The sequence below is a fragment of the Xenopus laevis genome, chromosome 2S, assembly GCF_017654675.1.
Source record: "Xenopus laevis strain J_2021 chromosome 2S, Xenopus_laevis_v10.1, whole genome shotgun sequence".
NCBI lineage: Eukaryota > Metazoa > Chordata > Amphibia > Anura > Pipidae > Xenopus > Xenopus laevis.
Genome location: NC_054374.1, coordinates 142,772,233 through 142,786,319, shown reverse-complemented (window position 1 = coordinate 142,786,319; position 14,087 = coordinate 142,772,233). Strand labels below are relative to the sequence as shown.

General features: G+C 38.8%; 1 protein-coding gene across 1 annotated transcript in view; it reads left to right on the top strand.

Annotated features, from left to right (window-relative positions):
* Nucleotides 1-14,087, top strand: part of frem2.S (FRAS1 related extracellular matrix protein 2 S homeolog) — a 109,615-nt gene that overhangs the window by 81,848 nt on the left and 13,680 nt on the right. The window contains exons 7-16 of the mRNA XM_018250217.2: nt 4,512-4,661; nt 5,028-5,237; nt 5,466-5,663; nt 6,401-6,565; nt 6,652-6,834; nt 7,960-8,090; nt 8,456-8,614; nt 9,038-9,341; nt 9,717-9,848; nt 10,021-10,352. Coding sequence (XP_018105706.1) covers nt 4,512-4,661; nt 5,028-5,237; nt 5,466-5,663; nt 6,401-6,565; nt 6,652-6,834; nt 7,960-8,090; nt 8,456-8,614; nt 9,038-9,341; nt 9,717-9,848; nt 10,021-10,352 — 1,964 coding nt within the window. The remainder of the gene's footprint in view (nt 1-4,511; nt 4,662-5,027; nt 5,238-5,465; nt 5,664-6,400; nt 6,566-6,651; nt 6,835-7,959; nt 8,091-8,455; nt 8,615-9,037; nt 9,342-9,716; nt 9,849-10,020; nt 10,353-14,087) is intronic.

Here is a 14,087-nt window from a genome sequence, read left to right as displayed (position 1 = left end):
AAAAAGCTCAGCAATCTTCATAAGTAAAGCTGGCCATAGACGCAAAGATTTGATCGAAGATTTGTTCGATTTTCGGGCCGTGTGTGGAGTGTCCCGACATTTTTTCATGCCATGGCGATCGGTTGTTTAGACGATCAGACAGATTAGAAAATTTCTGTTGGCTGCCGATAATATCTCTGCATGTATTGCCGATCTGACGTATATCAGTGGGAGACTGTCACTAGCTTTTTTGTCGGACATAACTTTCATACAATTGCTGGGGCAGGGGCAGAACATCTACTGATCTGTTGTTTTACTACTTTATTTAATCTGAAAGGTTAGTGGCAGGTCGGGTCATTCATCCGATATGAAGGTCTACACGTCTTTGGCCAGCTTTAGCCCGAATGGGTTTTTGTAAAGAAGTAAAATGCCGGCATCTATTTTTTAGTTAATGTCACCAGAGAAGGAGAGAGTAGAGTTGAGCAGATAGGAGCAGTTCTACTTCATGGTTAGTTTAGGGAAAATGTGGGGTCTTAAACGCATGGATGGTTGTGGTAAGTGTCCCAGACTTATTTGGAACTGAATTCACTCTTTCTGTGTGCACAAATTAAATTCATTTCTTCATATTTGCCTTTTAATCCATACGAGTAAGTTGTCCCCATGAATGAACATTAGCACCCTTTTGTAAAATTCTTTTGGTGCAGTGATTCCCAACTTACTGGCATGTTACATTGTGGATCTCTGTATAGATGACAGATTGACTTTCATCCAAGTTTCCCATAATTGGTGGGAACTTCTAAAGTTGATTGCTAGTGTTCATGAAACCCACTCTCGAAATCCCACAGAGACAAGAGCTGAATATTTTTCTTTTGTTCTCATAACCAGGTCTTTAAAAAATGAGTAGTTAATTTGGTTTGGGGGAGGGGTGCTATTCCACTATTACATGTTGTACATGGTAAAAGATTTCTGGTTTTTGGACAAATAAGAACAGGATATAAATGAACAAAGATGAGATTTAGGTTCTTTATCTCAGTTAAGGCAAAGTGCCTGCCTTCTCGGTTTACTAATTGGCTCCGTTTTAAGCCTGTCCTTCCTTTCCTCATTGCTACTACACTAAATCTACTTTACATACTTACAAAACACTATTCCCCTCTGCAAAGGAAGGTCATTAATATTTGGACCTTATTCATTGAGGAGACTTACTAGATAAAAGCTTTTCTGCATCTGAAGCAACACTCATTGTACAGGGCTCCCTTTGTGACCTCAGAATTACAGAGCATCTGTATCCTAATCATGGCTTCTAAACTTCCTCGTAGATTTGCTTCAAGGAAATTAACCGTGAAACCGGAGGCAGGGGCAGACACCAAGCTCACATTTACAATGAGCAATCTTGTTCAACAGATCTGGGTTTTCCAAGCAGGTGGCTTTGAATGTGCAAAAGTGCATGTTCTGGTTATCTTGCTCATCAGGTCATAACTTCCTAGAATTACACAGTTCATTGACTTGAAGGGGAATCTACATGTGGTATCTTTATTATCTATATTTGTGCTGTGCAACTTTTTTTTTATGTGAGTGAAATGTGGCCCACTGGTTTAGTACATGGATCTCTCAAGTGTGAATTTCCTACCCATAATTCACTCAGAGCGTAGGATTCTAGTCTTATTAATGCACACAAACACCAAGCAAACGGTAGCCACATATTACTCTGCTACCATTTAAAAAAATATAATACTGATGTGATGGGGAGGTGGTACAAGGGGGCAGGTAGTAGTGTAACTATAGATTATGTATAGAGTATGTCTGGTCACACAGACAGGAGCAGGACAGTTAGTGACGGGCGAAACTCCTGAATTAATTCGCCAGCGTCAAAAAATATTGGATGCTCGTCCGAAAAGTTGCTTGAGTCAAAATCACCACGCATCAACACTATTCGGACACCCATTGACTTTAACGCCGGCGTCACAATTGATGCGGGCGTAAATTTTTGAGTTTCACACATTTTTCGCAAATTATCCTGGAGAAATTCGCCCATCTCTAGTGAGTGTTTATAGAAACAGTTTCCAACAGCGACTTCTAACAGAGCCAGCTAATAAACATGGCTACTGAGTTGTATTGATGTGCCCGGTATTGTTCACTCCCGTAACTTGTGCTTGAGGACTTAATTAATTATTGTATCCTTACTAGTGATGGGCGAATTTATTCGCTTGGCACAAATTTGCAGTGAATTTGTCTGTTTCACCGCTGGCAAAAATTACAGCGACAATAAACGGACGCACATTGACTTTAATGACGCTTGCGCCCATTTTGATGCCGGCAATTTGTTGCCAGCATCAAAATCATCTTTTCTTGAATTTTTAACCAGTTTCTGAATTTTGCTGGGAAATTCGTGGTGAAACGGGACAAATTCGCCCATCACTAATCCTTACTTAAAGGGATTGTTCACCTTTAAGTTAACTTTTAGTATGATGTAGAGAGTTATATTATGAGACAATCAGCAATTGGTTTTCATTTTTTATTATTTGTATTTTTCAAGATATTTAGCCTTTTATTAAGCAGCTCTCCAATGTGCAATTTCTGCAATCTGGTTGCTAGGGTCCAAATTACTCTAGAAACAATGCATTGATGTGAATATGTGACTGGGATATGAATAGGAGAGGAACTAAGTAGAATGAAAAGTAGCAATAACAATAAATTTGTAGCCTTACAGAGCATTGCTTTCTAAATGGGTATCTGAATAAGTAACAATTGCAAGCTTTCAGAGCACACAGGCCAAATACCTATTTAGTTAGCCTTAACGTCTTAAAACTCTTTCTAAAAGGGGTCAGTGACCCCCAATTGAAAGTTGGAACGAGTCAGAAAAAACGATAGAAAATTAATAATAAAGATCAATTGAAAAGTTGCCTAGAACTGGCTATTCCATAACATACTAAAAGTTAACTTAAAGGTGAACCACCCCTCTAAGTACTGAAAACAAGAAAAGTCTGGGTTTGCCATTAGCTGCCTCTGCATTGTTTTTGCCTCTGGGCCACCATGTTTTTCCTGCTGTGTTCCAGCATTCCTAGCGGAAGCACAATGTCCTGCACATGCTTTTTGCAAGTGCTCATAACTTCACAATACACACAAATCTTGCAAAAAAAAAAACCCCAACACCAGGGTATGGTTACTCACATAGCAAAATATTGCACTCTTCACCACCATAAATGATTTCCTTCAATGTTTTGCTCAGCTTGGTGTTAATTCCTTGAGGTTTCCTTTATATTGCAAATACCTTTAAATTGCTAAAACCAGTCAGAATCTAAAAATCTGGAATGCAAATTCCACACTGAGATCACAAACTCTTCCTAACAAGTCCCTATTTGCTGAAAATTTCAGGTGTCCAGACTGTAACGCAAGTAAGTCATTTGCTTGTCAGTGTAGAGTGTAAAGATATACGTTTATCCTCAAAGTCATGGTTATTATCTAAGGCTGGGCTGTCTAACTGGAGGTTCGAATGTGACCCTTTATGAGGTTTTTATGGTCCTCAGCCTTCTTAAAGTCTCCATAGACATACTATAACATCAAAAATTGTAGTATTAATATGTTTTATGTCAAATAATTGGCCTTCTGCATGGATAACATTGGACAGCTCTTATATAGAGTGGCATAAGCACTCTAATATACGTATTATGCTCTATAAGCAAGGCTTGCTGTACAGATAGATGGAATACATGTTCAAGTTGTCCTGGACAGGACTATTTAAATAGACAAACTACTAAGTAGAATCTTCCATATATGAGGGATGTTTTATTGAAGAGTAATTGTAAAGTCTGTCAAGCATTCTACTATTTCTTAGCTGTTTGTCATGTTTGTACAATAAATTCAGCTTGTGCCACCCTGCCTCTAGGCCTTTCCTTCCTGAATAGTGGCTAAACAGCTTACATGGGGGTAAGCATTCCACAACAGCTTGCAATAAAGGCTCAGACTCAAAAAAAAATTTCTGCTACATCTATACACATGATATATATTCATTAACTACTACTACTCTACTAATTTTCTATGGGCAGCTTCAGAAAAAAGAAGCACCTTGTGTGTTTTACCATCGCAAATCACTTTATCGCTGGTGGGAAAGCATTTGTATGAGATTAGTTGCCCACAGAAGAGGGGATTTGTCACAGGCGACTAATCTCCTCATGTGTCATGGCCCTAAGCATAGAGCATATAATATATGTCTGGTTACTAAGGCATCAAGAAACCTCTTCAGTTTTGAGCTTTGCTTGATATGATCCAATAGTTTGGCCCCCAGGCCAACAATCAGATTATAAAGGAGGCCAATCAGGAGAGGACAGCGTCAATGCACAAATATGGTCCATGCCCAATGGGAATTCCAAACTTTACTTGTGAGTAAAGCTGTAAAAATATTTTCCTCAAATACGCAATAAATATGCATTAAAGTATGTTCTGCAACATACAGTAAATACGAAAATAATAAAAATTTACCCAAATGTATAAATATAACAGTCATATGTCATGCAGCATTTTTTTTTTTTTTACAGAACCTGCCTTCTATTTTGGAGATGTGGAATACTACGTTGATGAAAGTGCAGGTTACATTGAGGTTCGGGTGTGGAGAACTGGTACAGATCTGTCTAAAACGGCAACTGTTACAGTGCGGTCCCAGAAAACAGAGCCTGTGTCAGCAGTTGGTAAGTGAACAAGTAGAGACAATGGGGGTCATTTGCCCAATACAAATCAAAATCATGGCTCTTGGTGCTCATTTGCCTAGCACATGTTCCATGGGCATTGCTTTGCTCTTCACCTCATGCCAGATTACAAAGCTTGGTGGGGTTAGGAAGTGGTTGATGGAGGAAGACTAGATGCCTACACCAAAAAAAATGCAGGCAGTGCTGTATTTATTAGGAAAGCACAGGTCCTTACACTCCATTCTGGAGCCTATTGGTTCCTATGGCATGAACAGGGTACAAAAGTGCCTGGCTAAATTCATACAGCCATCTTTGTTACCATGGGTTAAAGAACACAAACTAACATCATCCCATTCCTTCCCTGTTTAGCTGGAACTGACTATGTCGGAATTAGTCGAAATCTGGATTTTGCACCTGGTGTGAACATGCAGACTTTCAGTGTAATCATTCTGGATGATCTTGGAAAGCCAGTGCTGGAGGGAATAGAGAAGTTTGAGTTGGTGCTCCAGATGCCAATGAATGCTGTCCTGGGAGAGCCCAGCAAAGCTACAGTACTTATCAATGACACTGTCTCTGACTGTAAGAATTCTTTTTGATGTATTGTTTATTAAATACAGACCAAGTCAGTTTAGATAGTAGACTCACACTTTTCATTCTCAGTTGCTTTGAAATTGTGTTGTTACTGGCTAGTCAGGCTTGTTTATCTGAGATCTCCAAATTAGCCAGGAGTTCTCTGAAACACCATAAGCCAATTTTTTTTACTGATTGTATTTGGTGGAAACATCAGCTTTATTCACGTGTTTTCAGTGCCAAAGGTACAATTCAGAGAGCCAGTGTACACAGGAAATGAAAATGATGGGCAAATTGAAACAAAAGTGTACAGGAGTGGAGATGTCAGCTACAAGTCTACAGTGCGCTGCTACACAAGGCAGGGATCTGCTCAAGTCATGATGGATTTTGAAGAACGACCAAACACTGATGATTCCATCATAACCTTCTTACCTGGTAAATCATTGTCTTGTGTGTATGATCTTTTTGTTTGGGTTCTGTGCAAGCAGGGGACATCAATAAAAATTATCATTGGGAGGGCCCAAGGGTGTGCTGTCCATTTTTAATGTTTGCATAAGAGGTCTTCTTCACCAAATATTGGGAGCCCTAAAAGATCTGCTTGTGGTGCCCCTAAACATCAGCTGACACCATTGTATTCCAGCACCTGGTGTATAAAAGCCAAACAGCTTTTGTTGAGGTTAATAAGTTTTACTACACCCTACTTTACCCAACAAATGACTTGATTGAAATCCTATGAACATACTCACTTTCCATTGCTCAGTCTAACTCCAGAGAAACAGTGTGTTTGAGATATTTCTATAGTTCCATGAACACTAGACCCACACTGTCCCATGGCCCATATCATCGGTGACATCACAGCAGTACTGATTCTGATTGGCTGAATGTTGGCTGTCTTGTTTGTATCCAATTTCCCTAAAAGGGATCAGTCTGTATAATAGTGCCAACTTTTATTGACATCAAATGGCATATGCTACATTCCTCAATGAATTCACCCCTTCTCTCTGCAACCAAGGAGAATTTTTGAAATTCCATTCTGTAACAGTATGAGCACTTTGCCAGTGAATATAAATAAGACCAACTGCAAGACTTACATCATATTTGGTCTAATCAATGTAAACATCGTTAATGCTCTTTATACTTAAAGTGTTTCCTTCCATTTATTTGGCTTCCAGGCGAGACGGAGCGTAGCTGCATTGTTGTGCTGATGGGTGATACAATTCATGAGGAAGATGAAGAGCTGCGCCTAGTTTTGGGCACCGCAAGAAGCGATTCACCATTTGGAGCCTCCATTGGAGAACTGAATGAAACACTGCTAAAAATTAAAGATGACGCAGATAGTAAGCTAACCTTATAAATTGGACATTATGTGGCAGGGTGACAGTAGCTTTATTTCCATATTAAATGTCTTTTCTTTTCCTCTCAGAGGCAATAATTAAATTTGGAGACACCAAATTCAGCGTCAGCGAGCCGAAGGAACCTGGACAGATAGTGGTCGTAAAAATTCCTGTGGTTCGCCTGGGAGACACATCAAAGGTTTCTATTGTGCGAGTGCACACAAAGGATGGTTCTGCGACTTCTGGAGAGGATTATAACCCTGTGTCAGAAGGTACAATGGCTTTCACTGGCAATGGCTGAACTATCCTCACCTGTAGAGTATTCAGTCTATTTATAAAGCACCTTGTAACTTGAATACAACTCCCAGTATTCTGACAGCATGTCACCATTATAATACAAATCCAATTGGAGATGGAGAAATACTTTTAATAAAGCATTAACTGTAATTTGGAGTTTGATGCACTACTCTTGAAGCAGTCTCCTGAATAAAAAATAAATCTTAAGGCAGCCAGACACTGATTGATTTCTGATTGATGGCCCATGAGTCAATATTATGGAGTGCATACTAGGGTCCATACATAACATTGACACCTTCTCAATGTTACAATTGTTACAATTTTGCAAAGAGCACAAATGTTTTGGACAGTAGGAAATGAAAAGATGAAGCAGCTCCTCCTGTCTTTATCTTCTGCTAATGCACCATACACTGGCCGACATGTGCAGATTACATTTCCAAACCCGAGTAGTTCATTGATATCACACGGGATTGGGACACTGCCATACACATACCAATAAGTATTATATGTAACATGTAGAGCCAGCTTTTATTGCAGGCAACACTCTTTTGTCTTGAGTGCAATGTTATTGAATCATGTACCTTATGATTTTAAAATATGGTTTTAGTGGAATTTGGTTAATTAATTTTGGGTTATGAGACACTTCTCTTTACATAATTTTATTCTAGTGGCATCAGTGACACCTGTCTAGGTTGGTAGCCTTCATGCCAAGATCCAGTTGGGCAATTTGTCAGATTTTGGCCTTACTGCCTGATGATCTGTATATATACTATTATTACACTCCTTTTCTAAAGTGCCATTATATTAGGCATAACAATAGACATAAAGACAAACTGCAACAGTAGGTAATAAAGACCCTGCCCTCTAGGGCTTACAATCTAAAGGGATGGCACCTCCAGAGTTGAGTACTGGCAGACCATCCTTCAAACCTCTCAGATCACAAATTGTGTACCAGATGGACTGGAAATTTGCCAGTGCCCCTTTGTTGTGTAGATCATGTGAAGATTAGCTACCCCAACTGGCCTTAATAAACAATATTCTGGCCACATTCTCAGAGAAGTAATTAAGAGGCCATATTTAAATTATCTTTTATTTTGCAGAAATTGAGTTTAAGGAGGGAGAAAGACAACATGTTGTGGAGATTGAAATTATTTACGATGGTGTAAGAGAAATGAGGGAAGCTTTCACTGTTCACCTAAAGCCAGATGAGAACATGGTAGCAGAAACGCAGGTAACCCGGCCACAAGTAACTTATAGATTACGTTTGCATTCTATACCCACCACTTGTTCACACCAGGCTAGTGAATAAGGAATGACTATTTAGGATATGATATTTCCTTTTTCGTGTTCCATGTCACACAGGGTGCTGATTATAGGCTATAAACTGGGCTACTTTCCCGCCGTATGGCATGATTCATCATTGTAATTAATATGCCACTGTCATAAATACATGTGCGTGGTCAGTATTTCCATCTATTTATGGATGGCACATGAACAAGACCTGGCTAAAACAGGATGATGGGTTATCTGTATCAGTAGTAGTGCTACTGTGGATCATATTTGCTAATCAGTCTGTCATTTTTTAAACATTTACAGATGACCAAGGCCATTGTGTATATCGAGGAGATGAACAGCATGGCCGATGTAACTTTCCCATCAGTCCCCCAAGTCTTCTCTCTTTTGATATATGATGACACTTCAAGAGCTAAAGAAAACCCTAACCCAGTTGCTGGTTATCCCGTTGTCTGCATTACTGTGAGTACTGACGTAGTATCCAATATTGGACCTGATACATTTGCACGGTTTCAGTCTACATGCAACATCCCTTTATGTTTTATGCATTACATATTATACTTGATTTTGCTGTTTCTAAAATTGCCCTATACATCTATAAACATACTAACAGAAATTTTAATAATAAAAGGAAATTGCATTGCTCCATGTGTACTTTTGTGTTGACCATTAGGGTGTATTTCTCTGGGGTGTGGGAGCCTATTGCCATGGTTTTTTTTTCTGTGTGTTTTTTTTTTAGCCTGCACAAATCAGATCTGCCTGTAGACACCCAAAGAAACAGAATGCCCATGGCTCTAAAGCCAGCATATGATAGGAACAGACATAGCAATGTATGAATGATATACACCCCTATAGAAAATTAAAAACATCAAACTTGTTTTTCAGGCTTGCAACCCCAAATACTCCGATTATGACAAAACCGGTTCCATATGTACAAGCGAAAATATAAACAATACCCTGACACGATACCGCTGGCTTGTTAGTGCACCCACTGGGTTGGATGGAGTAACCAGTCCATTGAGAGAGGTGGACTTTGATACATTCTTTACTTCCTCCAAAATGATCACACTGGACTCCATATACTTTCAAGCTGGCTCTCGAGTACAGTGTGCTGCTCGAGCAGTAAATTCCGATGGGAATGAAGGTTTGGAGCTAATGAGCCCAATCGCGACAATAAGTTCAGAGGAAGGTAAGTATCAGTGTTTCTATAAAGATTACGAGGCATATTTATTATGCTGTGTAAAAAAACCTCAGGATAATAAAACACACATCTCCATACGACGTAAAAACGGCATAACATTTTTACGCATTTTTTTTTAACGTAAAAAAACGGCATAAAATCTGGCGTTCGCATGGAGTAAAATTATCACTTTCAACATTTATTTAACGCTGCTTTTTACATATTTTAAATATGCCCCTTTGCGTAGTAATTCAGAGTATTAGAAAACTAGGGTACCTATCATCTCATATCTTACAGTTTTATTGTAGGTAGAAAATATAAATCAGCATTATTAAGAGGAAAGTTTATGTTTTTTTTTAAATATTTTCTGTTTTGTTCCTATAGGTCTTTGCCAGCCTCGGGTACCTGGTGTTGTGGGAGCTGAACCTTTCTCTGCTAAGCTCAGATACACTGGGTCTGAAGATCCAGATTATCCAAATCTCATCAAAGTGACTGTCACACTCCCTCATATTGATGGTAATAGTACTGGGATATGCTCAGTAGTATGGAAAATCTATCTTATCTACATATATACATGTATAGAACGAAATACTGTAAAGGAAGTAATGTGAAATGACCATTTGTTGATATGTTACATGCTGCATACACATGTACAGTGGTACTTGACTTATCAGAGTCTCTTTCCTAGGTATGTTACCTGTCGTTTCAACCAGGGAATTGTCCAACTTTGAGCTTACTCTCAGCCCTGATGGAACAAGGGCTGGAAACCACAAATGCTCAAACCTTTTGGATTATAACGAAGTGAGAACTCGTCATGGGTTTTTGACCGATGCAACCAAGAATCCAGATTTGATAGGAGAGACTTCTCCTTACCAATATAGCACACAACTCAGAGGAGCCAGTGCTCTGCGGTTTTACAGGAATCTTAACCTAGAGGCTTGCTTGTGGGAATTTACCAGCTACTATGACATGTCTGAGCTTCTTACTGAATGTGGCGGCACCATTGGCACAGATGGACAGGTAATTTGTTATGGGGTATTATTGATTTATATACAGTACCTTCTATGGGTGCATTATATTATTTTAGATTGAATTGTTGTCTCTTTTGGTTCTTTTTCCTTATGTATTTGAAGCAGGTTTATGAATTAGAACAGCAGAATAATTTGAAAGTCCATAGTTGACTAAGTCTATATATGTTTATTATGTGGGTTTCCTCCATGTTCTTTGGCTTTCTCGCACATTCCAAAAACTTACTGTCAGGGGTTGTCTCCTGTAGTTGTCTTCATAGTGCGTGTGTAAAGAGATGATCATTAAATCGTGGTTGTAGCTGGACAAAATATGTATGCACCAAATCCACTATTTTAGGATTCACCTGAATCCTTTGTGAAAGATTCAAGCAAATACAGATGGAATCGGAACCCTAATTTGCAAATGCAAAATAAAAAATGAGGGGGGAAAGAGAACTGTGTGTGCAATGTGCGGTCAAAAAACTTTCAACTTCCTTGTTTGTGTGACAAAAAGTCACGTCATTATTCTGATTCGGTCCAGCAAGGCACTTGTATTCGGCCGATCCTGCTGAAAAGGGCATAATATTGGCTATATCCCTAACCAAATCCTGGATTCAGTGCATCCTTAGTAAAAAAAAAGGAATTGGACCAGATTAGTCAGTGTATTTGGGTCTGGTCTGCATTATTCACATAATGGCACTGTTAAATGAAAGGAAAGACATTCCAGCCTCAGATATATTTGTATAAGACATCCAATATATTCATATAAGACATCCAGTGGCATCTCCAAATATGATTAATGGCAAAGTCTAAAATATTTATCCCAAACACAATATAGGTAAAAATCATTGGGGCATATTGTTTTCCTTATGGATCCCCTAAAGGTCAAAACGTTTGATGTTTAACTTGTATAAGGACTTGTAAATCTCCACATAAATGGCCCATTTCAGACCAAGCGCCCCTTCCTAAACCTCATCCTTTTATTAATTTGCCTGATCTATGTCTTCACGTGACCTTGTCGGGCAGTGATGGCTGCCCAGTGGTTTTTGTCTTCTATAAACTCATTGTCCTGATTTCAGTCTACAGACACAATAATTGCCCTGTGTGTGTTCAGTGTCGGATTGGCCCACAGGGATACCAGGAAAACTCCCGGTGGGCCAAAGTGTCAGTGGGCCCTTTTGCTGCTAAACTTTTGGCCTATTTCATAGCCATTCCCTATTATATGAGAACAAAGAGGCTAAATAGATGGAATAATAGATTATAGTATATAAACAAAACAAACTAGGAGAATACCGGTTAATTGAGGAGATGAAGAATATTAGTACTGAGAGTGGGCCCCTGGTCTAAGGTTTTATGGTGGGCCCCTGGTCTAAGGTTTTTGGGTGGGCCCCTGGTGTCCCTGTCCGACACTGAGTGTGTTTAACAAAGATGGTCCAGCAAAAAGGGACAAGTCTGAGACAAATACACATTATTCATTGCTTTAAATAAAATATGTTCCTTCTCTCCCTGGTTTGTAGTGCATACAACCTAATTTGTCCTTACCCAGGCATTTAGTTCAGTTCTATATACACAAGCAGTTAAACATGTGGCTCTATTCACTTCTACATTTAATGAGTTATTTAAAATAAGAGTTACCATGCTGCTTGCTATTCCAAGATAAAATAAGAAACTAACCACAGACCCCAGATGACTGAATTACCCTTTAAAATATGGTACAGGTTCTGCTGTCAACAACACTGCAGCAATTTGTCCTTCCTAATCATCTAATTTAACATAATATATTATTCTTAGGTTCAGGAATTGCCTTTCATCCTTTACTATTCTAGAAAAGTGGTGAGTGATCCTAGTTGGATTTGCCAAGTATTAACTTTCACTAAAGCATACAGTAGATATATATATATATATTAGGTTACCAAAAACTCAACTGGTTAAGCTTGGTCACTTTCTCACGGAGTGCACGGAATTGGAAATAAGGGCACTGATGTCCATCGTGTAGCCCTCTAGATGTTCTACTGTAATTCCCAGAACAAAAAAAAATCCCATTGAGTGTTCCACTTGAGCCCATGGTCTGTATCTCTTGGCACTTGGTCAGTAGAATGTTATACAGTGAAATACAGTTTAGTTCACGCCACGAAATCCTCAATTATTCTGCTTATTTAGTTCATAATACACCATATCATCTAAGGGGGAACTGGCTAAAATAGAAGTTCAGCAGTAGAACTTGGAGTGAAGAACACTGTTCAAAACAATGGTTTAGGGTCAGCTTTCTTCTCAATCAATAATTCTGCCTCTACTACACTGTGGATAGGGCTTTTATTGGCCCTAGTCTGGGTAAATCTTTGAGACCATAGGTGCAAATTACAATTAACACTACAGTTTACAACATAATTTAATGGGCATATCCATCATATTGATGGCAAGAGGATCTTGACTTGACTGTTCACAGTGTCTCTACACCAGTAAATATTTAGCATAGGCAACCAGCACTAATGTATTAGAGATGTACATACATATGCATTTCTCGAATTTAGCAGGGGAACGTTATTGTTTATGTGTATTTGTGCAACGCTCATATTCTGTTTCACTGTGTGTATTGGTTTCAGATCCAATACTAATTTGCTTCTGACCGTCTCTACTAACAGCTGCTTTTTAACTTTTGTTATATGTGCAATGTCAAGATCCCTTAATACTACAGAGACCATGCATCTAAATATATCTACAAAGCAGGCAAGAAATGCATAGACACAATGATGAGATTCCATTTTGAAGATACAGTCATGTCAGTCTACATCAAGCTTGTGAAAGGGCCAGAAAATATGCAATACCCTGGGCTAAATTTATCTTTGGCTACTGTACCTTTTATACATTTTGTATAAAACACAGTAATACAGGAAAAAAACATTACTAGGTGGCTCAGTGGTTTGAGCTTCTGCCTTGTACCACCAGGGTTCCTGAGTTTAATGCGGACCAGGGTTCAAGAATTTTGTATATTCTGCACACGTATGGATGAATTTTTGTTACAAGTGCAAAGGAGGAGAGAATTTTAGGTTAAAAAGAACATTGTCTGAGTGTTTCAACAGAAGCATGTAATTGAGTTGTCTAATTACAATGTACAGTACCATAACTTTAGTGTGTTCAATAAAAGAGTGGTAGATGGTAGCTAAAGGATTGTCTATAAGTGGAGACTGTGAAATCCTCTTCATTGTAAGTGGGGCAGAACACAGTAGCACTTGCAGACAGAGTTCTAGAGTCAGTGTTTCTGGAGCTCTCTAGCCATTGCTTTATCCTGTACAACCTCTCCCTCTATTCAAGGACAGGTCTGACATCCCAAATGAACTTTTTTTTTATGCGTGTGTAGCCCAAATATAACAATGGTAATCCCAGCGCTAAATCCAAATTCCAGCCTTGGCACACAGCTCAAACCAATGCTCTTCTAAGGTGGTCATGTACACTTAAAGGCGAACTATTACGAAAATGAAAATTTAATATAAGCTTCATCATATGGAAAAAATAAACTCTGCATAGTTTCTGAAATAATCAAGTTTATGTTCACTATCCCTCTTTCAGCATCTGTTTCTCTTCATTCTCTCTTCATGCAGCAGTTGGGTGTCAGATATTCATTGACAGTTAGATCCAATATATCTTATAGGCTTCCTTTCCTAGCAGATGTATTAGAGCTCACTCAAATAACTGTACCTGTACCGCTTTCTTCTGCTATTAATTATTATTTATTATTATTTAATTATTT